We start from the raw sequence: 27,788 nt of genomic DNA, 5'->3' as shown, positions 1-27,788 counted from the left end.
AATCCACGTTCCAAAAGACAACTTTTCTCCGTGGTCTTTGGTCTGCTCTTGCTTACCAAAGCCCAAAAGTCCTCTCAGGATTGACAGAATTGTTACTAATTAAAGTTAAAAACCATCTTGCCTGCTTCTACATAGTTCCTGCCTTCCTTATGACCTTTCCAGTGGTTCTGGTTGGGTCTGCCTGCGTCCATCTTGCTCCCTTTCTGAACAAAGAGCAGTCTAAAAATGCTTTTCTCTTTTGGCCATCTGGACATTGCTCTCGGCATCAAGGACTTTTCTTTGCTTCCATGTCTTTTCTATACTTAACCAAATCTATCTCATATGTGACACAAAGCGTTCAAGTGTATAATGGAAAAGAATCTCATTAATAACACACAGTTCTTCTCAAGGATGCAACTGTATTATTTCAAAGCAGAACTGAAATGAAAACACAAACAGCATAGCCTGACAAGTTTAGCAGCACCTACTGCCTGCCCTAGTTACTACTCCAGAAATACATTGTTTTGCTGTCTCTTCTAAGCCTTCTCAACTGGAAGAGATTGAGGAAACTGATGCTTGGTCTCCAGTTGTATTGCCTCTTAACAAGACAGAACAACACCACTGCAGTTCACCCTTTCACAAGCCACATGCCTTTAAGAAATAACAGAGAGATTCTTGATGCAGTACACAGCAATTCTAGCCCATCTTAGGAGTTCTGGAGTCTCTCAAAGAAGCTCTTTTTGGGTATCACAATTTCCCCTAGCCTTTCTTTTCCAATTCTCTTCCATTCCCCTCCACTTGCTGCAATAGTTCCTCATTCCTCCTCCTAGGAGCTGCTGGTCACAAGTACATCAGCTAAGAACTAACCCGCCAGATTTAACCACACTTTGCCTAAAAATAAAGGTTCAAGATGGGTTCTATGCAAAATTTTGTGCTGTGTTACCAATTCAAGGATAGTAAGAGAAGTGGGCAGTTTATCTGAAACAGAAAAATCCAGTTACCAAAGCCAAATGGATGGTCCTACAGGAAAAAAACGTGTCATTCATTAACTTTCTGATGCAATCAATAAGCAACACAAAGGACAAATGGTTTTCTTCCCTGCTCTGAATTTTACCACAAAAAAGAAGAACCATTTTTTATGAGATTTTTTTTTTTTTTATTTTGAAAAAATGGTAATACTTATTTGGACTCGTTGCATGAGATGTATGCCATCAACTGGAATTCACTGACCCATTTTTAACTTGCCAGCTGTTTTGAGACACTGAAAGAAAACCACACATACAGGACAAGTGTATCTTTCCTCTCCATGGCGCAATGCAATAGTCAAGCTTTGCACAGTGGCCCACCTTGCATTCCAGTATTTGAATGAACATCCATCTAAATAAGCAAGCAGCCTACACCGGTTGTGCCGAGCATCCTTAAACCCCAGAGAGAACTGTACATATAAATCTTTATCTCACATATTGGTTAATATTTCTTGTGTTCACCTGTTTCTTTATCTGCTAAATTCAAGACATTATTTGATAAAAAGCAGTACATTTTCTTACAACTGGCTGTTAATCTTTCTGATAGTAGAGGTCACTTCTGCAGTTTGTCCAGACCATAAATACTCTTGGAAATTTCCTGAAGATTCCTCAGATGTGTCTTATCTGTTAACTTAGATGAAAGCAAAACCAAAGCATACCTTTTTCCTATCAGAACAGGAGTAAAACCAGTTTGGTCTTACATACATATGTATTTTCATTTGAAGTTGCAGACAGCTGACAGTCTAAATTAGTTGGATTAACTTAGAAAATTTTTTTTTTTAATTACCTTGTGTCAGGTTTTAGGTTTTCCACAGTAGAATGGGTTTGATTTGTAGTGATAATCGATTTCTCCTTTTCACCATCACTTGCTCCATTTTCAGTTGACACAACCTCATACTCTGGAAAATTACAGTAAAGAGAAATTTGCTTAAATAACAGCTCTTACTTGAGCTTCTTCACTGCTCTCTCTCTTCTCATCTGATTTCCACTCCTACTGTCTCACAGGCTGTAAGGACATCTTGTGTGAACCAGTCTGGATGACAGTATGCTAAAATGGTTAGGAAAGAGGGATCTAATTCCAGATTGCTGAGTGCCTAGCCCCTCATCCTTCCTCACAATTATGGGGTAGAGGATACTCAACATCTCACCTCTGCCCAAAGGTACACTAGTGACAAAATCCCAAACACGAATAAGTATAAACATTCTGCAGTTTGAATGAAAAAGTATCAAAGATGAAAGTATATTTTCTAAATGCTTAAACCTTGATTAACTTAAAACAAGACCTACATTTTTAAGATTTCCAAAGGAAACTGCCCAACTAACTTGGATTGTGCACTTAGGGAATCTGCCAGTTTAGAATGAAATAATTTTGCATAAATTCATTTCCGTATTTATATGATTTATAGAGTCTCACTACTTTCTTTTCATCTCATGGGATGTATCATCAAGCACAAGCCATGCTCTGAACAGGCAATCAGCAACAGATGTTTGGGAAGAAGATACCTCTTCAGTCATAGCCCCTGTCCAAGATATAGTGTCTCTGTAGCAGGCAACGTCTGTTCCAATTCATAACAACCTCTTCTAATAAACACACTGAGCATATTGCTAATTTTTCTCTTTGCAAAGAAATGCACAACCTCCCCAGCCCCTTCCTTTTCCCTTCCTAAAACCTGTCTATAATACCAAGTGCAGCTTTGCTAACTGTAAGCTAGCAAAGGAGAAGGTTTTCAAAGAACATTTGCAATGAGCATTTAGATCTACAGCACAATGAATAAAGCAGGTATATTATACTGTGAGGACAGAGACCACCTATCAACAGCTACAAAACCTCTAGAAAACTACTTTCTTTCCTGTTTTTTTCTAATGATACTATTAATTTTTGAGTTCTTAACTAAATGCTAGCAATCTTTTTATCTTTACCTTGTAATAAACTCAGTTATTCAGAACACATACAGAGCAATATAAAACTTTAGAACAGGTTTAAAAGTATGTCAGAAAGTCAGCATGAAGGAATTACTGCCGATACTGAAGATTTCAAAATTTCCATGTTCAGAAGTCCTCCCCCACAACAGTCACCCATGAACAGCAAAAGACCAACCACTGCCTTTTAAAAACAAACTCATGGACCTGCAGGAATGTGTCTTGGAGCAGGGGGAGAAATAAGTAGAGGGCTTTTACTTTAGATCATTTGTTCAAGTGGGACCCCAATGCAACAACTGAAGACATTAGCATTGATAGTTAGTATGTATTTGTGTGAAACGTATCTGCGTTTTCTCTCTGTGCATTTCCTTTTTGGAAACAAAGACCTTTTGCTATATAGCCACCAAGGGCTAAGTGAACCACGGAGAAAAAAAACACGCCAAAGCCCTTATTTGCCCTATTTAAGCCTCATTAGAGAAATTATGTTTATTAGGAAGCATGGGAGAGAGGGTGGATATCCACCGCCTTAGGTACACACAGAGAGAATGAGTAGTTAACTTCTTTAAAGGAATTCAATCTTTCTGCCTTCTGCCAGCCCCAAGTCAGTATGTGATTTGAACTTTTTAATTCATTCAAGTTGGAAAAGAAAACACAGCACATGTGAATGGGCATGCAAACCTGTGCACGTGCACACGCACACACAGAACTACTGAGCGCACCCAGTACCTGCTTGTTACTCAGTGCACAAGTCTCAGTGCACAAGACAACAAATTGCCCTACATTTCTGTGGCAACACAACAGGAGTAGCAGAGCACCAGCAAAATCGTCTTGGTTCCTGATATTTGCAGCCCTTATGAAAACAAGGAGGTAAGCTCGATCACTGTTTTGGTTATTATTTGTCAGACTTTTCTATTACTGAAGTACAATTTTGTTTTTAGGAATACCCAACACAATGAAACCCCTTGTGCGTACCTAAAAGTCAAGCAAAGTAACCATTTCAAAAAAATGGCTCAACAAATTACATATTCTTTTTCCACAGTTCTATCTGAAACAGTGTATTAAAAAAAAGATGTGATGCCTAAATCAGATGATTGAAAAAACACGTACAAACTACAAAAATAAAAAGAGATGACAAAAAACTTGATTTAAGTCTGTCTAAACAAGTAATGTCATACTGATGCCAACATGAAAAACAGGATTCAATGTCTCCTCTTGAATTCAGAAAGTGTCCTTGGATGAGTCATTAACTGAGTAATTTTTTGAATTTAAGATGAAGGAGACAAGCTCAACGAGAGTATTTGTAAGCCACAGAGTTCAAATATTTTGTATTACACATTGAAGTTAAAAAGAATGAAGATGGTATTTATGGGAAAGCTGTTACATCTAGATAGGAAGTTAGATTGAAAACAAAAGTTTGTGTCAGTGAAGCAATATGAATGAGTATTAGCCACATATTCTGCAGAAGGTTTTAATCTTCCTTTCCAGAATGGGGAAGGATATGCCAGGTGTCTCAGTTATCACAGAATAGTCTTATAGAAGAGAAGAAACTTTATAGAAAGTTAACTTTTACAAATGCTGATTACAACTGAACAGAGAAAGGGTTTCCACCTGAAGTCTCAGAAGAAACAGTGAGTATTGCTTGCTCTATATTTCACAACACACACTGAAAAAGACAGGAAATAGTATCAGAAGGCAATTAAGCCTTGCTCTCATCATTAGATGATGTGCACCAACAGTTTTACCAGCTATAGTGGAAATGTTTTTCTATTTTTGCAATACAAATGGTTGTGCTGCAGTGGGTTCATTAACATACTCAAGAAAAACAGCAGGTTACTTCCAAGAAAACATGCAGACTAAATGACATTATCTGATCTAATCAAGCTAAGGACTGGTCCGTGGAGGAGGCCTCCAAATGACAACAGCAACAAAAAGGCTTTTCCCTGAACAAAAAGAAGCATTGCAGAACTGCCGGGAATGGGGAGTGTTCACAGAGAGCCTATCCTCAGCGTAATTCTAAGGTTAGCAATAAGCTCACACTTCCTTTTCTTCCAGGATGAAGCACACCATGGAAGGCAAGCCAGGTAATAATTCTTCTCTCTTGTTGGTACTTTTTATTAGCCTACAGTTTCTTTTTATTCCCCTTTTAATCCAGCAGAAGGGCTAACTTTATTCCTCTTTCCCAGAAGAAAAAAGTGCAGGCTAATATCTGTTTTGACTGTCCCTTTGGTTTTGCATTTATTATTTTTCAGAATGGCGGGGAGAGCAAGAAAGAATAGAGGCTAAACCTAGTAATTATTTCTAGAAAATCAAGGAAGGACTAACTTGGGGAAGGGAGTGGGCTTGCTTCTGACAGTCACCTAATTACACCCCTGCACTGAAATCTCTCATGACATGCATATACAACAACATCTGAAAACATCCTACTTACATGCTAAAGTGAATGGCTAATGATAAAGTCTTAGTCCTCACAGTTCCTAGTCTTATCTGTTCTACTCACCTGTAATGCAACACAGCCAAACCTGCTTGGTCATGGCTGTGATGAGCCAGTGATTTTGCAAATCAAAGTTTTATGTCCATGGTAAAAACAAAAGCCATTTTCCTGACAGTACAGAAAAACCGTAATTTTCAGTTGAATTAATTTAAATGTTCAATTTTGGTAAGCTTGTGTCGATATACAGAAGACAATATAAAAAATTATGAACGATTGTCTTGGGTGCTTAACTGTCTATGTACTGATTCCTGCATGACTCACAAGGATTTATTCTCAATACAAAAACCTTTCTTTGGAAATGAAAAAAACCAAACAGATTCTTTCAACATAGAGAACTTGGTCACCCTGTTGTGGGTACAGCAAGTATTATGCTGGCAGAGTTCTACTGACTTACTAGATGGATGTAAGGTTTCATTGTGTCCGGCCCACTGATCAACATCAAGTTGAGAAAGATGTCTACATTATGTGTACACATCTATGTAATAAAGACTACTGTCACATTGCTGGAACTTCTTGACTAGACCTTACCAGATCCTGTACACAGAGATGCCAGAAATCAAGAGAAGATACAGAGTCACACTTCCTAAGTAACTTTTTGTGTCATCACTGACAATGATATAGTTGTGAAAATCTTGTTCTAATCTAGTAGCATTTTCTTATCCACACTGGAGTTGACAGTAGCACAAAATAAAAGCACTGGGGTGTAAGACTCCTTTGGGATTAAAGTATTTTTTAAATGGCATAAAACCACTGTGAAAGTAAAAATAAGCTGGAAATACTGTATTCTGATACAATGGAGGAAAGAAATCAAACCAACCAGTAACAGTGTCATTGTCTGGTTTTTCCCAGTCCAATATGACAAAAGTTGGACAGCCCTCGACAGTCACCACTGTGAGGTTGGTTGGAGGATTTTGTGGAGGACGAGTAGGTTCTTCCTTGCTGCCAGCTTCTTCTTGAGGAAAATGTTCAAGAGAGCTTGTGATAGAGCAAGGCACATCATCATCTTTCTTCATGTACTTGACATGGGGGGCTAAGAGTAATAGAAAAAAGCTGTTATTCAATACAGAGTGTTTCTACAAAACGTCAATGCCATTTCACCTAGTGCACAACTTCCATTTCAGGGCACCAAGTAAAAATCTGCACAATGGGTCAAAAGTCAAACACAAATATTTAAGAATAAAACCCATATATTCAATATTAAGCTGCTTGTTGGGTTTTTTTTATTGTTGTTAGACGTGGAATCTGCACTGCCTTCACCCCCTTCCCATTGGCACCACTGATGAAATATCACTCTGAAGGTATTAGTGGGTGATATGTACTGTTTGAAAGAATTAACTTCTGTCATAAAATAGGACAATTAACTTTAGTCCTTCTATAATAAAATGACACTACAATTCCATTTGCAGCTTTTGAGTGCTACGCTAATAGAAAGATGTAATGCCCATCACCACTTTGTTTCACCAGAAAAAGTAAGAAGTTTAGTCCAGAGTCATTGCATCATTAAACTTGCTGTTTCTAAAGTGACTGTCAAAATCTTAACCATTTTCAGTGGTACAGGACCAAACCTTGAAACAAACCTTCTGAGGCAAACATCTTGTACTCTGCATCAAAATACGGAAGATTACTTATGACAAACACATTAGTTCTGAAATTAAAACTTCTGTTGGATGTAAACAAGATCTTGCAAGAAAGACAGTGTCTTCAGAAATGTAGTGTCTCTTACCAGACCAATTAAAAATCCTGAAAAATCTTTCAGTACAAAAGCACTTCTTCCTGTCATCTCACCTTGCTAAACTCTCTAGATTACTGCAACAGCAATAACTTGACTACTTTATCATCTAGTCTAGTATATGCTACCATATTACTAGACTATCTGAATGTGCATAGCCTGGAATGAGAGGTGAGGCATACATGATGAGTGCTCTGGTACTGGGGCAATACCTCTCCAGGTACGCTTGCAAGCCCACAGGAAGATTTTCATTTGGTGTGTTGGAATGTGAACAGCGTGCAGTTGTACTACTGCTGGAACACAGGAAGAGCCACAACATGTTTGCGGGCAAGACTGTAAACTAGGAGGTGGTAGCAGGGAAGAAAGTAGAAGTAAAATTTAGTCAAGAATATTCTGATGGTCTGCACTACAGCCCTTTCATCTGAACTAAAGCGAAAAAGAATCAAATGTAGTTTTGGCCTTCGAATAACCAAAACAGATAATTTTGATGCAAGATAGATAGGTCAGTATTCATATATTCCCCCAAATGAAAATACCACAGCTATTAAAATCCTACCTTGGTACCTCGGTTTGCCTGAAGAATCAGTTTCTGATGTAGGACTTGAGCTGAAGACAGTTGCATCAACTGCGGGAAACACAGTTATAATTTAATTTGCAATAAATACAAAGTTTCAGTGTTAGAACTGCAGCATGTCACAGTTCATTTGGTATTTTAAATCATGGTAAAGCTCTTCCATGGTCAACCTTTGCTGCCAGATCTGTCTTTTCCTTTTAAGGACTCCATTTTGGCTGTGATGTGAAGTAAACCTCATACTTACCTGCTAGTATAAAGACAGCCATAATCAAAATGACACACTTCACGACTGCTGCTGGATTCAGTTCACACAATATATGCAAAATGCTCTTTAGACCTTTTAAAAAGGATCTCTTTGCACTTGGAGCTTGTTTCATGTTCACAGAATATATAGCACTATTATGTTTGCACATGAACTTCTCTAAAAATAGTGACAAGGAAACCATAAATTCTGTCTCCAGAGTGTACAATTTCCACGGAAATTGAAGGCAAATACACTGGTGAACAGAAATGTGCTAAAGCAGTCAGGATTCATGACACCAGAGTTGTGTTAAATCACTGCTATACTGAACAGAATCTTCTCTTAGATGCAAACACTACAATGGACCTCAACGGACAAAACACAATATATTCACAACAAGCAATTTTTAATGAATCTAGCATCCAGCTTGCTTTACTGAGCACTAAGGGTCACAGTGAGTTCATGATCATTATAAGGAGACAATAATTTCAGTATTACTATAAATCCAGGAAAATTACAAACAGCATCATTTATGACAATATACCTAGAGCTCCATATTTTGGCTCAAAAATTCTAAGCACACCCTCCTCTAAACCCATACCTGTATGCCACTTTGAGGAGATTTAGGTCTGAACTTGTAGTTAACTCCCAATTTTATAAAGGGCAAATTACCAACTAACCACTATATTTAGCCTATTACATTTTTTCTGTTTAAATGGTGGCAGTTTGATCAGATAGCTAGGAGGATATCACAACTATGTTGAGCACTATCAGTCACTGTCAAGTAATAAGTTGAATTTAAGTCCTTGCGAAAAGAAATGCTCAGGGAAAGAACTGCCTCATCTACTCCCTTCACAGATTCAAAGTAGCCACTGAATAGTATTGAAAGCCTACTAAGCACGTATTGATTTCTAGAAAGATGGAAAGGCCATCATGTTCTCATTTACCAAGGTGTCTATCAGAAGACAACCAGATGAACTCAGTCAAGTTTGAAAAGTCACAAAGTGGCATAAAGGAAATCAGAATCACCCCGGACTAAATACTTCTTATATTAAATACACAATGCATCAATATAGTTTAGGGAAGGGAAGCAAAAGAAAAAAAGGAAACCCTTATATATAAAAAAAAGGAAAAAAAAAAAGAAAAAGAAAACAGAACTGTCTGTAATATGCTTACCATAATACTCTGGAGTTGCAAAAGCTGTTGGCGTCTTATATGACGTTCCTGTCCTCACAGGTGTTGTTGGTCCAGCGGGTTTAGCTATAGTGACAGAAGTAGGAACTTGTGGCAACAAGGCATTCACAATTTAAAAGAGTGAAACAGCTTTCTGATTTTCTAACAGAACTCAGATTTGTGACAACTGCTTCATGAAACAAGTACTTTCATTTAAACTACGATATTCCCTCAAAACTTAATACAACAGTTTCCAGTTGGATTTGGGAAAGTTCCAAGTTGTCCTTGTTGCCAATATAACCTACTCCTGAAACCAGTAAGAAAATTCTCTGCTACTTGGAGATTGTCTTGGAGGACTTCAGTCAGATAGAATATGACCTGGTTTAATGCACAGAACCATCCTACACAGACTGGTGAAAGGATGCAAGATGACCAGCACTGACATTTCTGTTTCTCATATAAAAGAGCACCTTTCTTCATGAGTCGTAAGACAGAACAGCTGAAGTCAGCAACTGAAACTTGGATTCTTCCCTCAAATATAGGTAAGGTCCTTTCATTTCTACTCTCAATACAGCATATATATTAGCAAGGCTGGAGCTGGAACATGTATAATGATAAACACTGAGTCCTTAACTATGGTCTGCATTAAGAGTTTAACCACAGAACAGTACTGGAGCTTCTACTAAATGAAATTAAGATGCACTTCAAATGAAGGTAAGAAAAATGCAACCAAGTCCAACATTTTCAACATTTATAACACTACTTGACCTAAGGGAAAAAGCTTTCTTTCTGAACTGGTCTATTCTGTAGTAGGCACTATAAGTCTGGACAGAAACTGATTGATAGAGGCAATATTATCTCCCATAATTAAATAGCTATTTTAAAAATTATTCTAGATTATGCAACATTGCTTTTACTCCTCAGCTGTTATCACCTAATAAAGAAAACAGGTTTCTAAGAGGCAAACAATCCATGGTAAAGGATGTCTTGATTGCTTCCAAAATAGCTATAAAAGACAAGAACTACATTCACAAAACATGCAGATATTCCCAGATAACCACTGCATGACTGTGAAATCTCAACCCCCCAAAAGTCAAGAACTACATAATGTAGTTACCTTCTCTGCATATATGACACAGAAGAACAGAGTGACTGAAGGCAGAACTCTAGTGACCCAAGTTAAAAAAAACAAAAATCCCTACCTTCCATTAATTTCTTTAATAAAGTGGAAATTTATTAAGGTTCTCACTAGAGTCCAGTTTCACAAAGGTTCTGGAACTCTCTTGTTTCCTTTTTTTCCATTCAGGAAACTTTTAATATCTGCATAGAAACCTTCCCATAATATTCATCCACTGGATGAGTAAGAAAGATGCAAGTAAGGAATTAATCACAGTGTTAATGAGAAAGAGAAACAGGACAGAATTATGAAACGGAAAATCCAAGAAGAACATTGAGGCAAATTTTTCCTGTTAGTACTGTAGAACAGTCTCTCCAGGGAACCAGAAGAAACTCAATTATGATGTTTAAAACTAAGCTGGATAAAACACTAGGAAACACAGAAAAAGGAAAATCTGCTACTAGCCCCACAAGGAAGAACCAGATCATCTAACCAATTTATTCCATCTTGAAAGCCTAGGAAGGTATGGTAACTACTGACTACCACATAACCTGGCCTCTGGTGTATGGAAAAAGGGTGAGCTTTCAGAACACTGGTAAATTAGTTAGCCAGTTAGTGGAGAAAATTAGCATAGACCCCCATTACAAGCAAAAGAAAATGTATCAGGTCAACATTTTTTTATGCTACAGCTTAAGACTGACAATGTTCTGTTGTAGCTATTACTAAGGAAACACCACCAATCAACAGCAAGTACAGACACAACATTTTGATCTTGGCTCTGCCGTTGAGTAAATATACAGCTTGTTTCATCCAGTTTGGAGATTCTTGCTTCTAATCTGCTGCACAAGATACTAAAGAATTATTTAGGTCTTTAGTGCCTTAATAGTGCACAAAGCCCCAAATGCAACAAACCAAAAAAAGACAACAGGAAATACAGCAAAGCCAAGACTTTTTTATTACCAGTGAACTACAGAGAGTAATATGAAGAGGGAAGCATTTCTCAAGATGCTAAGCATAATCAGATTATAGATTCTGACTACCTGGAATAATGTTAGCCTAAGGATTCTCATATAGAATCCACAGACGAAACATACATAAGGATACTGAGTATCAGCTTCAGGATAAAATTAAAATAAAATGGGATATGTCAAAGCTTCTGTGTACTCTTATACTGATACTGAGAAGCAGAAATACTGTAGCACAGGAATGAAGCTAAACTCTTTGCACGTGAAATAACTCAGCTTGCTCTACCTCCCAGTGCAGTTAGTTTTCTGGGTGCCTATTAGTTCATTATTTGCAGTGGTTAATGGATGTGCCATATATACAGGACAGAATTTCTTTAGAACTAACCAGTTGGGAGTATGCACTGAAGCGTAATGTTCAGTATCTCCCATCTGACACGCACATTAAGTAACTGCAAATACTATCAGTAGATATGAAATGTTCTTAAGGTTGATCTCCTTAGAGGATGACTTGCATTATGCTATTTTGCTTTCAGCTCCCTTACTAGGGATGATTTTGACATAACTAGGTTAGGAAAACAAAAGGAAATCAGAGTTTATGTATGAAGACAAAAGACACAAAGCCTGTATGTTCCCAAAGACTAGTTTCTATAGATATCACAGATTAAAGAAAAAGAATCTATACTCTAAAATTCTCCTATACACTGCTAGTCAGTTCAGTATTATCTCACACATAATAAAATACTTATGCTGAAAAGGCTGAGATACCTGGACTTCCTGGTTTACCAGTCACGGTGTTTGGAGGCAGAGGTTTTCTTCGCATTTGTGTAGGCTTGACAGGAGGTATAGGAGGATGCTGAGGGCCAGGTGATGCAGTTACTGAATGACATTACAAGACAGTGTTATTAATTATTTAATCTCAAATTCCATAAAATCAGAAACCGATTACAAGTTATATTCTGACTTCTCAAACAATGTTTCATGTCTGATTTAGTATCAAAAGTGGAGAGGTGAGGTTAGGATCTGAAAGGAGTTGTATTTTCAGCCTTAAATTCTTTGGGAAGTGTATGCCATGGAGTTTTAAACCAAGCTTACACTGAAAAAATGTAGCTCCTTTGGGATTTTGTACAAGTGTTTCAGCTATTCATTTTCTGTGTAGTTACTCATTGCTGTCAACGGTAATTTTTTGGCAGCCAACAGGATAATTCTTCCCACAATAAACACCACATCAGTGTACTTGGAAACATCTTCAGTATCCTACTCACAAAATTTCTGATCTTTTTTACTTTCTAACCGATAAAACTGAACGCCCTCAGCTTGAAGCAAAAGATGGAGCAAAAGGGAAATTATCGTTAGGGACACTTTATCCTATGCTGTTCAAAAGTGAAAAATGAAAAAAGTCACTGTCACTTCATGCACTGACATGGCTTGAAGACAGTTATTGTGTTAGAAACAGTTATTGTGTTATTGTGAAGCACCCAACTAGGTTGTTTCAATGTGCAGTTCCAGCCATTATCTATTAAATTTATCTGGTAAGGTCCTTTGACAGTGAGGTCTGAAAGGAGAACCTAAGCCTCTTAATTCATACTTACAAAACATTTTACTGTATTTTCCAGGCAATTATAAAGGATTTTATTATGCAAAGGAAAGGCAAAGATTTTTCTTCCACTATTCACCTTTGCACTTCTTTCCTTAAGAAAAAAACCAGCAGATATGTGCAACACATTTATGTAACAAAAGACTTTTTGTACCTAACGGGAAAATCCTCAAGAGTAGTATAATTGTTACAATGCTGCCAATGTCAACAAATACGCAAGTTGCCTGATACTGAGTTACTGGCTACACAGAGTACCTCAGGCCCTACATATCAGACCTTAGTTTACCCTATAAATAGAGTGACTGTGGGCGAGAAGGGAGCAGATCCAAAGACTCATTTGGGAGAGCCTTTTTAGAAATACTTAAAATATACAAACAGGAACACCTCCATCTTTCTCTGTTCCCTTTTCCTTTTGGACTTCTGCAGTCACTTACAAAGCACATTTTTTTAAAATCCCTCAGATCAAGATAGGAAATAATGCTCTATCTAATTTAGGAAGATGTAATGTTTTTGAAAATAGCATTTGTAGGTTTCATATTCATTCTTAATCCCCAGATGGAAATGAAAAAAAAGTGCCTAAAGACCTAAAAAAGGATAAAAAATTTTTGTATATATAAGTCATCATATTCTAGATACTACTACATGGTAGTATCCATGATTAGTTTTCCCCCTGTCCATATTTAGGGAATGGGATTGTCTGAGATATTTATGGGGTAAAAGGATGCAAGTATTGACTTGTCAGTGGTTTCTATCATATCTTCTGAACAACACAACCGCCATAGTTACATGCAAGCCAAAACATCACATTCAGTGGACTGTGTCACAGTTGAATCTACTGTACTGCACTCTGGAAAACCAAGAATCCCGACTTTTCCCTTCTACTACTTCCACAATGATTTGGGTGATGGTCTATGATGCTACCAAATCTAATTAAGAATGTGTGCAGACTGAGCTTGTGAATTAGGACACACAATAGAATTCAGGGATTTTGTGATAGCGTAGGTTCTTGCGAGGACAGTGGCATGGTGAACTACTAGGATTTATTTAATCTCAGGGGTTCTTTGTGGACTGGGAATGTATTTCCTCGACTCTGTCACTCTTCATGAAAAAGGAGGGCATGCAGCCTCTTAGGACAGACTCTTAACACATGAAGCTTAATTATTGTGTGTTGTAACCTATCTTTTTCATTTCTCTTAAGTAGCGTAAATGTAAATTTTTCAGTTAACACACACTTAAGTTTTCAGAAAAAGTAAATGTATTTAAAAGCAAAGTCAAATACTGGCTAACTTATAGCAGTATCTCATTAATCAGCCTCACCTCTTTGTCTGCTAAGATCATGGAACAGATCCTCCTGGATGCTATGTCAATGCACATGGATGACAGGGAGGTTGATTAGAGACAGCCAACATGGCTTCACAAGTGCAAATCGTGCCTGACTAATCTGGTGGCCTTCTACAATGGAGTGACTGTGTTGGTGGATAAGGGAAGAGCAACTGATGTCATCTATCTTGACTTCTGCCAGGCTTTTGACACAGTCCCATACAACATCCTTGTTGCTAAAGTGGAGAGATATGGGTTTGATGGATGGACTAATCAATGGAAAAGGATATAGGACTTGCTGTCAATGGCTCTATGTCCAAATGCAGATCAGTAACAAGTAGTGTCCCTCGGGAGTCTGTATTGGGACCAGTAGTGTTCAATATCTTTACTGATGATATAGACAGTGCGATTGAGCGCACCCTCAGCAAGTCTGCGGATGACACCAAGCTGAGTGATGCAGTTGATAAGCTTGAGGGAAGGGATGCCATCAAGAGGGACCCTCACAGGCTGGAGAAATGGGCCAGTGCAAACCTCATGAAGTTCAACAAGGCCAAGTGCAAGGTCCTGCACGGGGGTTGGTGCAATCACCAGCCTCAGTACAGGCTAGGTGACAGACAGATTCAGACCAACCCTACAGAGAAGGACTTGGGGATATTGGTATATGAAAAATTAGATATAAGCCAGCAATGTGTGCTTGCAGCCCAGAAAGCCAACCACATCCTGGGCTGTATCAAAAGAAGTGTGGCCAGCAGGTCGAGGAAGGTAACTCTCATCCTCTACTCTGCTCTCATGAGACCTCACCTGGAATACTGCATCCAGTTCTGGGGTCTCCAGTATAAGAAAGACTTGTTAGAGAGGATCCAAAGGAGGGGCACAAAAATGATCAGAGGGCGGGAACATCTCTCCTATGAAGAAAGTCTGAGAGACTTAGGGTTGTTTAGCCTGGAGAAGAGAAGGCTCCAGGGAGACCTTATTGCAACATTCAGTACTTAAAGGGGGCTTATAAGAGAAATGGAGAGAGACTTTTACCATGGCCCGCAGGACAAGGGGGAATAGTTTTAAACTAAAAGAGGGTACATTTAGATTAGGTATAAGGAAGAAATTCTTCACTGTAATGGTGGTGAGGCACTGGAACAGGCTGCCCAGAGAAGTTGTGGATGCCCCATCCCTGGAAACATTCAAGGTCAGGTTGGTTGGGCTTTGAGCAACCTGATCTAGTGGAAGGCGTCCCTGCCCATGGCAGGGGCAGGTAGAACTATTTGATCTTTAAAGGTTCCTTCCAACCCAAACCATTCTATGATTCTAAGATTCTATAATTCTGAATTTTGATATACATATTAAGGCCTCATGAAGAGAGCTGAGATCACAGAAGTATATAAGAAAATTACAAACCATTAGTAGCCAATTTCACAACCATAGCCAACTGTCTTTTATGACTACAGTTCAAGGTATTGGCTTACTTCAAAGCTCTAAAAGCTTAACTTTAAACATCTAATGTCATAAGATGAATAAAAGCAGATGTAGATGTTCCTTCAAATCTATGTGCATTAAAAAACTTCCAATCTCTGCAAATCACAAGCTGGATTTACTTAAGTACACACCACTGCCTGACATTCAGTAACAAAAAATGCAGAGCGCCATCCTTGTTTTCAGTTTACAGTCTGCATCTGGCTAATACTAATAGTATATCACACTGGACTTAATCTGCAAAGTACCAGCTTCAGACTGAATAAACTTTAAAAAGATAAAGCATCAGAACTCAGCTGTCAAGATAGGCTCTTGCCTTTGTGCAGTTAAATTAGGTGCAAAGGAAATTCAGCAGGGATTAGGAGGAAACACCAGTTTATAAATTAGTTAGAGGCATATCTTTGTATCTGTGTTTTTAAATCTATTAACATGCTTTCAAAGGAAAACCTAACTAAAAAGAGCAGCTTCAGCCGAATAGTAAATGCAAGGGTAAAACCAAAAAGTTTTTATTCTCAGTCAGTTTTTATGCCAGTAAAAAAGCACAGCTAAAACAAGCTCTATTCTTGGTTATGCTTATGAAACAAAGAAGTTCTCCACGTGTAAGGGTGTTTACACATTTGGATGTATGTTTGTGTGTGTACACGTGGCATACAAACACACTCTATGCTACAACTTTTCAGTTGAAGCAGAAAATTTCTAAGCAGCTGACTAGAAGAAAGTGAAATACAAAAAGTCTATTTTTGCAGGCCTATTTGGGGAAGCTGTTTTTCAGTAAAAATATTTTGATTGTTTTGAAAATATGATTGTAAGACTTGAAAGAAAAGTGAAACCGACAAGCCTGCTATAGGACATGTAAAAAAACCTGTAACCTTATTTAGTCCACATTGTTATTTTGCTTCAAGGCTAACATTCTAATTTTCCAAACTATCCTAATATTCAACAAACCTTTCTCATAAATGGGAGGACAATTTGGTTATGCATTCACCTTACTATCCCTTGCTATGTAGAAACTATCGGTATGAAAAAAAATCAGTGCTTACAGTATTGTGCCTGTTTGATCATAAGGATACAACACTGGTGGTGGTAATTTTTAATATATGGCATATATATATGTGGGGGGCCTACAAGAAAGCTGGAGAGGGACTTTTTACAAGGGCACATAGTGATAAGACAAGGGGAAATGGCTTTAAACTAAAAGAGGGTAGACTTAGATTAGATGTAAGGAAGAAGTTCTTTACTGTGAGGGTAGTGAGGCACTGGAACAGGTTGCCCAGAGAGGTTGTGGATGCCCCATCCCTGGAAGGGTTCAAGGCCAGGTTGGATGGGGCTTTGAGCAACCTGGTCTAGTGGAAGGTGTCCCTGCCCATGGCAGCGGGGTTGGAACTAGATGATCTTTAAGGTCCCCTCCACCCCAAACCATTCTGTGATTCTATTCTATACGTTAGTCACTAAGTAGTGACCATGAAATATTCTTATTTTTATCTCTTTTTGTAGCATTCTGAAGTCAAGAGAAGGTATATTCATGAGGATGACTAAGAATTATTTTCTCTTCTTAGTGGAGGTGCTTTTTGTGTAGGAAAGGCAGTGTTTTTATTTTTCATAACGTTAAAATTTGCTATATTGTCTTCTTTTATTAAACTTACCAGAAATTGGCTTTTCCCAGGTATCACTATATTCCAAAGGTTTTTCCACATCCATGCCACTTTGTCTGGAAATATCCTCAGGTGTATATACGTTATCTGTGAAACAAAAGAAATGAAATCAGTATCCACAGTGCAGTACCAAGTCATGTAATATTTGTATATTGCATATGTTCAAACTCTAGCTAACATTAAGTGCAAAAGTGGCATATATTGCCCACCTATGCTTTTACCAATAACTTAGTGGTATCTGTTATCTTCCTATTCAAGTAAGTAGAAATTGGTTCTAGAGCCTGCAATTTAATTTTAAACATTCCTTGAAAAAAGTACATTTGGAAAGAGAGAATTAAAAAGATTAAGAGATAACAGTGAGTTAAACCAAGATTGTATGTGGAAAGATGAGTACAGAGAACATTTCAGTTTTTCAGGATACAGAATAAAATGTCCATGGATTCTTGCAAAGGGCAAAGTTATCCTTCTCCCCAAAATAAGATCTTAGGTTACCTCCATGCTGAATGGCTAGAACAAGTCTGAACCAAACATATACCGTATTTGGAGTACTGGAGGCAAAGTGTACATAAAATTCAGTTTGTATATAAAATAAAGTCCTACTTAAAAGTTATATAAACACATTTTTAAAAACCTGAAGTAAATGGTATTAAAAAGATCAACACAACTACTCCTGGTACACAACAACTGTTTCACATGCTGATATTTATAGGATAGCCAGACTGTTAAATTAAGATGCTTTTTATATTTACTTTATAAAAACTCTATATATGGTAATGGGAGAAGATGCATTGCAATTTCATCATGTTTGTGGGGAAAAAAAAACCAAACCAAACCACTCTTTCTCATGACATAAGAAAAAATCCCTGAAAGTTAATGTATTGAAAAAAAAAATCTCAAATCAATTATCGAATTCTAATCGTATTCCAACATGATCTAAATTTCTATGATGATCTAAAGATTTCATAGGTTTATAATCTGGTGCTCAGTTTGTTTTGAGATGAAACTAATATTTTAACAGCATGAAGCAGATAATTTTTCAATTATTTTACTATTTGGTCATTCTTGCTAGGCATACCTTAGGAATCCACAGTCCACAGTATGGACGCGTTAAATGATTTACTTAAGATTAAAGTAATGAGACTTGTAGTAAGCTGGGAACAGGATGCAGGTCACCTGGTCCCTATGACTAAAATTTCTAAACACATCATGTAGTTTTATATAACTGCAATTTGTCTTCAGGAAACGAAGGTGTTAATTACATCTTCAGATATACAAAGCACCAGAGAGCTAATCAAAAGTTTCACATGAATGGTGTTCAAGGAAGAAGAGGCATGAGAAGACCAGCACCAGCTTTAAAAAGAAAAATAATCTTGTACACCACAGGTCATAGTCAAGAGTATACTTAGTTTCTTCGCTTCATCTCACAATAAACACATCAACAAAACGTAGTAGCACATTGACTAAATCACACTAAATCACGCAAGTATCCATTACAAGTCTAATTTAGTTTTGCATCTTACAGGGTCTACAGAAAAGCCTACCTCTATCCTGCTCCTTACAAACTAATTTAGAATCACAATCTTTTCTGAGTTATATCAGCTAGGCATGAACAAAATATTGTATACATTCTAGACGGAAGAAGTAATTTTTATTTATTTATTTATTTTTTCTTCCAGAAACTTGCACTGCTGTTCTGCCATTAGTAAAGTACTAATGAAAAGTAAATCAAGGTTTCAGGGAGAAAGCTGATCAAACCACAACACCTCCCTGTTGACAAAATCTCCTTTTTTAATTTTTCAATGCACTTTAAAGTTACATAGAAGTTTGTGTTTTCACACAAGGTACCTGCACTATCATACAGCTTGCTGTATTTATCATAGGATTTGCCTTATGCTAGTTAATGTAACTTGCTTATTACAACATTTCGACTTACCACATTCATCCGAACTTTTAACAGAACTGAGAATAGATGTATTACTTGCATGTGTGTTTGTGTCTTCTTTTTTCCTGGAAATATTCATGGGGTCTGGAACACCTTAAAACTAACCACTGCATCTTTAATAGCAGGAATACTATTAGAAGGGTGGATCATTTTAAGGGAAGAACTGGAAAAAGTGGCCTTGATAAAACAAACTGAAATACCCTAATACTTGAGTTCCTCTAGAACTTGGCTATAAACCCACAGTTTCAAAAATAAAAAGAAAATAGAACACAAAGTTAATGGCCATTATAATGAAAACCAACTACCTCTCTCTTTCACAAGGGAAATGGAAATGTTGCTCAAAGTTTATTTGCTGAAGGCTGTCTGGAAGATTAATAGATCAGAAGCAGTTTTTAAATGGTTAGGATTAAATAAAAAAAAATGAGTAAGAAATGTTACATACACTAAGACAAATACTCATAGAAAAGCCATCTCAATAAAATTAAATTCTAGAGAAAATGGCTAAAACATGGTAGAAAACAAAAATGAATGTTAGTCATGAGGCGGCAATCCTGCCTCTTTCCCACAGTCAAGTTTACCACTTGGCACTACAGCTAGCCAGGAGACTGAAAAGCTTGCCAAGAAGCCAGCCACAATCCCATGTGCTGCCACTAGAAAAAACAAATTCCACTGCTTATCATCTGGGCCCTGCAGCTGCCAAGCACACTATGCATGGGGTGAAACATCTTTGCACTGATGCTAATGAGCACAATCAGAAATAAGAACTGAGTACATTCAACAGTAGTGCCAGCCCAGCAAGGAATTAAAAGATCCAAAGTGGTCTTCAAACAACAGAGTATCCATGGGTCTTCAGTAAATGTCCTCTTTTTCAGAGAAAGAAAAAATGACGTAATGTCTGAAGGTAAGCCTGAAAACATCTTGTTCCTTACAGTCCAATTAAGCATTCTGATCAGCTTAGATCCAAAGTTAAGGATTCTGATAAGCTAACCACACAAAATAATGTATCATTTTCATAATGGAAGAAATAAACTTCTCCACCCCCAAAAATCATCCGGGTATCTTAAAATGTTATCATTTCTCTAAGATATCACCTACCGAAAAAGAAACTTTTTTGTCTTTGCTCAGCTGGTAAGATTTATGGTTCCAGGTTAGCAGAATTCTCTTTTCTAAGTCTCTTCTGCAGAATTAGGAATTCTGTTTGCAATATGTAATTGCACATTGCTTGGGAGAGATATGGAAGATGTCTTTAATTGATTACCTGAACTCTTTTGTTGCACGAAATTATTTTTGTGAGCACGTACAGCCTTGCAGGCTCAAGACATTGCATTTGCCACAATACTCTGATGTACCTGCTTTACACTAGACTTGGGATTTCACTTATTGATCATCGAGGAAAGTACAGACTGAAAAGTTGCGAAAAGCTGCAGTCCTCTCTCAACATGTCATGAACGTACAAAATTCATCAGCGATTTCTCTACGCTTCTAAGAAAAAAGGCGCAGCCTCACAGAAAGATATCAATTAGTTGCTATGTCAGCAGGGTTGGAGGCACAAAGAAATGCCACAGTAGATAATAAACGCCAGATCTTCCTTAGTACTTTGGATGCCAGGTTTAACTCAAAGGGCTCACTTGGCAGGACACAAAATCTAGGTAACAGACACCTTCAGGACGTTTCTTTAACTTAGAGAAAAAAGACTTATGTAACAGAGCAATTGAAAATATTACTAGAAGTAGCATTTTCCAGAAGAATTCTAAAAGAAGGTACTTATTTGCCTGTGAGTACACATAGCCTGCAGAGCAGGTTAATAGTCTTGTGACGATTTTTGACATCATCTACCATAACGAATCTCTAGCTCTTCCTGGCAACTGGCCCTGCTCTAAAGACATGGAAATAATGGCTAGTTGGCACTCCAACAGCAGCATTTAAAATAAGACTGCTTAAAACAATACTTTAGCAGTCACCTAGAACAGCATTAAGCACAATAAACTACATTTAACAATTAACATGTCTACTGTTATGTTTATACTGCTGATTTACTTAGCATGCATTCTGTTTTTTTCTTCTTTTTCATCTACAAATACCTCTGCCAAGGCTACTACTATATGGGAGAAGGAAAAAGCTTAATATACTGTCTAACAAAATTGTGTATTTGTGCATAATTTCATAACGTGATTTCAGAAGCCACCTACTCCTGGAGACCTGTGTGCATTCTGCCTGTTTTGGTAATGAGACATTAAAAAGCTCACTTATAAGCAGACTGCCAACACAAGCAAAGAATAAAACTTTCTGACCTGCAACTACTGCCATTGGTCATTTAACACTGTAACTGTCTCTGATGTCTTGGAATTTGATGGGCTCATTTCATTTACCAGAAAGACTATGAAAGGTCAAAGAGCACATACCTCCAATGAAGGCATCCACTCCGTATGTAACACAGAAGAGCATGTCATGTTCTAAACAGGCTATTTTTAATTCAATTTAAATATACAACCATCTCTTCTGAGGTTTTGCCATTTCTAAAAACATGGTGGGCTTCTCGAAATTATGTACAGGAATGAGTAGCTCAAATCATACTAAGGTCAACAACAGGTATTAAATTGCCAAAGATACTTTGAAAATCCTAGTACAGAGAAACATTACACAGACAAAAAAAGAAATGTGTAGAGTAGATGGTATATTATGCAGGTTATCCTAACCTAGCTAGCACGGAGCAATAGCATCGGACAGTTGCACTGTTAGTAGCAGGTGAACAGCCAAAAGTTTGCTTGGAATATGCGTATTATTTATCTACTTACTTATTATTTATTTTAAACTTGCATCATTGATGAAGAATCCCCAAATTTTGTATTTAAGTAACCAATGTCTGTATTAAAGAAACCAACAGTATTTGTACTGACATAATAAATTAATGCTTTATTAAATAAAAAAATATGGATTCATTATGAATTAGCACTGACAATATTATTTTGATTAGATGGAAAAATCAAGTACAATTGAAAAAGTATAAATGATTTTTCCCCCTGCCAAATGGTATTTTGAATAGATCTTTGTGGTTATGGATCTATGTTATCTGTGTTTGTAAGGATGTGTAAATGAAGTGACAGTTCACACCCTCCTCTATCATTTCTTGGTGCTGAAGAATTCAAGCGTGAATAGTCCGAATACTGCACAGTCTGAATATGAGTAGATCTGACGTGAACACACAATGTGCATAGCTAGTAGCTAGCAAGATACCTGGCTTTAAGGCTTTCTTACCAAGCCTTCTGACTTGGATTTAAACAACTGGGTAATGCTTTTCAACAAAGTGTTTTCCAGTAATTATTCTGGACCTATCATCTAGAAAACATCAGTAAACAGCAGCCACGTAATAATCTATCTGTAAGTTTACACTGAGTGTCACTATCATTTCATAATGACACTCAGGAATTAATATAGCATGACCAGTAGCATCAGTTATATACAGTACTCTGAGGAATTAACTTCTGTAATCAAACGCAATGAAATATTTTGCAGGGCTCAAAGTGATTTGAGGAAGTCACATTCCTGTCTTTTACTGATAAGTTAAAAAAAACCCCAAACCTGCAGCTTTACCTGTTGTTGGCACAATCCACTTTGGCAGTCCAGGTGCTTTTGTTCTAGCTGGTGCTAGTGTGGTTTTACTAAGAGCTGTGAGAGAGTTTAAAAAGAAAAAAGAAAAAGAAGAAAAAAGAAAAAAGTTCCATGAGAACAAAACCTAACAGGCTTTTATGTGATGCCAACAATTCCACATTAGAGAAGAAAAAGTAATGCTGTGATGATACACACAATTTTGGTTTCTTTTTTTCTGATTTGGAAAGGGTTTACTTCTAAAGTGATTAATTGAAAGAAAAATACCCTATTTTTTTCCCAGCAACACTTAAAATTCCACTGAGAATAGGTGAAATTAATTAATTCATCTCCTCCCCATCCCAAATTGAATAAACAATTATTACCAGGTCTGGCCTGTGATTTATCAGATGGCTTTGGTCTTGCAGAAGTGAGACGTGTTTTATGAGGTGCTAAAAGAAATAAGGTTCAGTTTAAATGTTATGTGTAAAAGGAACACCGATAGTACGGTGTAATTTGCCAGAAAAAAGGTCCATGCATCAATGCGATACAGCAAAATGGACATATGAGAATTCTATGAGTTCCAATCCAAAATGCACGCTGAAAATGCTAGTTTCTTTAGTGGTCAGATGACTCCATCATGCAGTCTGACCAGTTACATTCATGTTTAGGTTTAGGAAAAGATATAAAATATTTACAGCCAGTTACCCAACTGTATATGGATACAGAGTTAGCTCTGCAAGATATCCATGGCCTTAAGACATTTAATTAGGTTCTGTAAAAAACAAACAAACAAAAAACCTCAAAATAAAACACCAAACTGAACCCCCCCCAATCAAATATTCAGATAAAAACATGAAACATTAAAATATTGCCGAGAAAACAACTGGAAGCATTCCATGCAGACACTGTGTAGGGCTGCTGAAGCATAGTGTCATCATCAAGGTTAGAATCAGAAGCCTTCAAGCTTTTCTTATTGTCACCATTCACTTGCCAAATAATTTTGGTATTTCAGTTGTTACAGAATCTGTGTGAATCACACTGAAAGTATAAGCAGTAGTCACTGTCATCTTGTGCCAAATTATCAACTTCTGTAACTCAAATTTTTAAATAAATAGAGCTAGCTATTTGATATTTGAATCTAATAACCATTTTATCCACAACATTTAATCCAGCCTCTCTGAAGTGTCAGAGAAAATACTTACGCAGGAAAGAACATACTACTCATTTTTGACATTTACATTTGGGAAAAGTTTTACAGATTTAGATTTAGGATTTTATAAGGAAAAACATGGAAGTCAGTTACATTTATGTTTGCAACACTATATATCTGAGGATCCAATACACAGCACTAATACTGTTTGAAAGCTTCGTATCATCTTTGTGGCAATAGTGATTAAACCTTGATTTTTCAGAGCAGTGTACAAAAAACATTTGATAAGGGGAAAAATAAATTTTCATGTTATGTATCTGAAATAGTTTTAAAGGTAATAATGAACAGACCATTAAAACTTAAACCATATTGATTCTACTTAAGATCTACAGACTCTCAATACAACAACTTAAGAAAACCCTAAAAATTACCTGTATTGAACTGTGGAATTTCAGTTGCTAGAGCAGTTTTGGGCTTGGGTGAAATCTGGTACGTTTCATTGGGAACTGAAAGTGGAGATATTATTGCTTATCAAATGCAAATGATTTCCTTTTAAACAGAAGGTACCACAGGTGGAAAGGAAATGCAAACTGTCTTTGTGCAGACCATAAACAAAAAGAGTCAGTGCTAGAAACATGGGTCAAAAATCATGCTTTTTTTACAGATAAAAGACTTTTCAAGACTGGGAAGACATATATCATTAGTAAGTCAGACAAAAGAAGAAAAGATGATCAGGTAATGCCTCTTCATATGACGCTTCAGCCTTGTACATTAAGTACTTATTTCTAGAAAGAATTGCATGAAAGAAAAAATGGCTGGAAAATTAAAACCAGCAACATTTTGTACATGCACTGGAATGTGACTAACAAATGAACAGGACATAAAGATATATTAAGGTATTTCTGTTGATTAAAGTGTCATTTTAGCCATATAGCAAAAGCAGAGAAAGTAAAGTTTTATGAAAAATAAACTGACATAATATTCTCATTACCCAAAGTAATTTTGGACCCATCAACAACATGAACTGTTATAAGGTTAATTGATCCCAGGTGCGTTGCCCTTGGAGCTACAAGAAAGAAAACATTGTTCTGTGAGAAGTGAAATTAAAGAAGTTGGATTTCATTAAGGATCTGTGTCCTTTGTTTCCTAAAAACCTATCTATACATCTGCTAAGACAATTTTAACAGACATGAGACAGACACATGTTCCGATTAGTCTGGATGTGTTTTCATGCTGACAGCCAGACAGTGCAACTATTCTGCTGGGCTCCCACCAACCTCAGAACATATGCCCTAAAGGTGGAGTTCTGACAGTCTTTGGTCTCTCCCACACTGGGTATATTAATTTGCAACTTCCCTAAAAGATTTCTAAAAGCTTGTAGTAATGTATTTATCTTTCAGACATTCTTCCCTCACTCAAATTTGATTGAATTTAGTGAAAGATGTCTAAGTTACTGGATGAAAAGGAAAGACTGACAGGCAGAGACACACACTACATGTTTCTTTCTCTTTCAGAAATAAGGTTAAAATACAGTAGCTGGAAAGTAACCAACTTACTAGCATAAAGGGCAGTGGCTAAATAGTGCCATTTGTTTTTAACAACTTTCCTAACAGTACTTTATTTTGTATATACGTCATTAAAATTATTTAAAATTTGAAAGGAAAAGAATAAACCTATGAATTCTGTTTTCTAAAATTCTTTGCCTAAAACTAACCTTGTAGTAGTACCAAAACATGGCACTTGTAAACTATGACATGATTGGAAATAGCTCTTACTCAACTGAGACTTAGAATCTAACTTGGTTACTTAACAGAAAGCTTTTCAAAATAAGGCCTTTAGAAAATACATCTTTTTCCTGGACTGTTCACTTCGATTTTCATAGTAATATATATGTACAGTTCTTGAATGAATAGGGTCTCTGCTTAAATTCTTTTGGGCTATATACAAAGGGTTAGAAGTCTAAGGGAAAAAAAAGGGGGAATGATGAAACTATTCATTAACCTATTTGCCTAAAACTAAAATATTATCAGTTTGGAGGTTAGATCAGAGAATAAGAAAGATTACGAGCTGCTCTTTCTTATAATCATGTTGTCACTCCTCCCCTAACAATTTTTTTTTTTTTTCTGTAACCTTCCTACCTAGTAATTTTTATGCAAATAGTTCACACCCAGGGTAAAGCTGAGGTATCACCATCCTTCATTATAACTATGCATCCCTAAATCTACTGTAGTTACTGCAAAAATCACTGATAGGAAGAAGGTAACTATATTCTTAGCATCTAACTATCTTGGACTGAGATTCTGTAATCTTGAGTTTCAAAAGTACTTGAGAAATTGAAGAAAATGTATTTAGGGTAATAAAACCCCCCAAAAGAAAAGAACTTAGTGAAGCTGGTTACAGCAGTATATTTTTATTAAAATGAATAGAATTCCTCACATTTTTAATGGCTACTACCCACCAATTCAATAAACAAATGCTGAAAAGCCCAACCATCTTAACTTCTGCTCTCCATGGAAATGCAATTCTTGGGCATTCTCTTTGATATAATTTATTAACATACTCTGATCTGAACAATGATACTAATTTCTGTCTACATATCCTGTCACATGACTGCAGTACTGAATGACAGCAGAAAGTGTAACTAAGGCAGTGCCACAGTAACACTTTTAAAGTTAAAAACTTTAAATTACCAGGTTTAGTCTGTGGTACTTCTGGCCCAAGAGATGTTTTGGGTTTGGAAGGAATGAGCAGTGTTTCTTTTGGAGCTGAAAGAAGAGGAAAAAGATTATTATTGTATTCTTCTGGAGTCATGATCCAATGCCATATTTAGCCCACAGAAAATGCATGCCTCAAATGCCTGAAAAAAAGACAATAACAATTCCATGGCTTTCTGGAACCTGAAACAAAATGACTATCCAAAACACAGAAAAGTTCTAGCACTGCGCTGTAGGATAAGATGAGTTAGTGGCTAAAATTCTTGCTCTAAAAGAAAAATTAGACCACTGACTTTGGTTGGAGATCTGACAAATACAGGCTTCTGACCAGACAGGAGCTGTAGGTTATTTCTGCTTTACTTCTAGGACAGAACTGAGACTCATCTGTATTAAGAAACATGCATGTGTGTATGCAGAATGAAGGGTAGTGGAATGATGTTACACAAAATACCACACCAGAGCATGTTCTCTAGAAATTTCTCCATTGAAAAATTAAAAACACCTACATTTTAACTTTAAGGAAACTTATTTACCCATTGTTGCCCTTGAATGCTCAATGGTAGTAGATTTTGTAATAATTGGTTGTGGAGTTGTCTGATGTATTGCTGTTAAGGAGAAAATGTGAAGAATCTTAGAATATTAAACTGTAACAGAAGCAAAGTAGCATTTGCACTATTTCTAAAACTTTCAAAATGCCCCAAAGAGTAGCAGAATATCTTTAGCAGATATTATTATCTTTCTATTAACTTCTCTTATACATTTCTTCTATAAGAAAAATGGGAAGAGACACAGCCCACTGTAACTATTTTTAAGACTACTTTTGTTTCAGTATAGCACACAATGTCAGTCGCTAACTGTACAAGCACATTACAAAGGAGTTCTGCTGCATTTTATGGATTAAAAAAAAAAGTGCTCACAGAGAAGCATCTCATTGCCAGGCAGTAATCAGAGAGAACTCAGCCTATCTAGCCACTGAAATTTGTCAACACCCACATTACTACATTTTAGTCATCATTTGATATATGTAATAGAAAGGAGGAAAAACATTTTTGATGCTATACTACAAATCCTACTATTATTTTCAGTGTAGTTTTAGCATATTTCGGATTGACTGACTTAATTTTAATGCATTTGTTTCAGCACAAAA

General features: G+C 36.8%; 1 protein-coding gene across 2 annotated transcripts in view; it reads right to left on the bottom strand.

Moving 5' to 3' along the window:
- The window catches only part of ABI3BP (ABI family member 3 binding protein), a 171,726-nt gene that overhangs the window by 19,993 nt on the left and 123,945 nt on the right, over positions 1 to 27,788 (bottom strand). For both annotated transcript variants that reach the window (XM_052793998.1, XM_052793999.1), the window contains 12 exons: positions 27,175 to 27,246; positions 26,618 to 26,692; positions 24,919 to 24,993; positions 24,359 to 24,433; positions 23,161 to 23,226; positions 22,781 to 22,855; positions 17,239 to 17,334; positions 11,980 to 12,090; positions 9,136 to 9,219; positions 7,701 to 7,769; positions 6,233 to 6,445; positions 1,792 to 1,903 (listed from right to left, as the gene is read on the bottom strand). In XM_052793998.1, the coding sequence (XP_052649958.1) occupies positions 1,792 to 1,903; positions 6,233 to 6,445; positions 7,701 to 7,769; positions 9,136 to 9,219; positions 11,980 to 12,090; positions 17,239 to 17,334; positions 22,781 to 22,855; positions 23,161 to 23,226; positions 24,359 to 24,433; positions 24,919 to 24,993; positions 26,618 to 26,692; positions 27,175 to 27,246 (1,123 nt within the window). The remainder of the gene's footprint in view (positions 1 to 1,791; positions 1,904 to 6,232; positions 6,446 to 7,700; positions 7,770 to 9,135; positions 9,220 to 11,979; positions 12,091 to 17,238; positions 17,335 to 22,780; positions 22,856 to 23,160; positions 23,227 to 24,358; positions 24,434 to 24,918; positions 24,994 to 26,617; positions 26,693 to 27,174; positions 27,247 to 27,788) is intronic.

The sequence above is a fragment of the Harpia harpyja genome, chromosome 8, assembly GCF_026419915.1.
Source record: "Harpia harpyja isolate bHarHar1 chromosome 8, bHarHar1 primary haplotype, whole genome shotgun sequence".
Taxonomy (NCBI): domain Eukaryota; kingdom Metazoa; phylum Chordata; class Aves; order Accipitriformes; family Accipitridae; genus Harpia; species Harpia harpyja.
The sequence above is the reverse complement of the archived record's forward strand: the minus strand, read 5'-3'. Positions and strand labels throughout refer to the sequence as shown.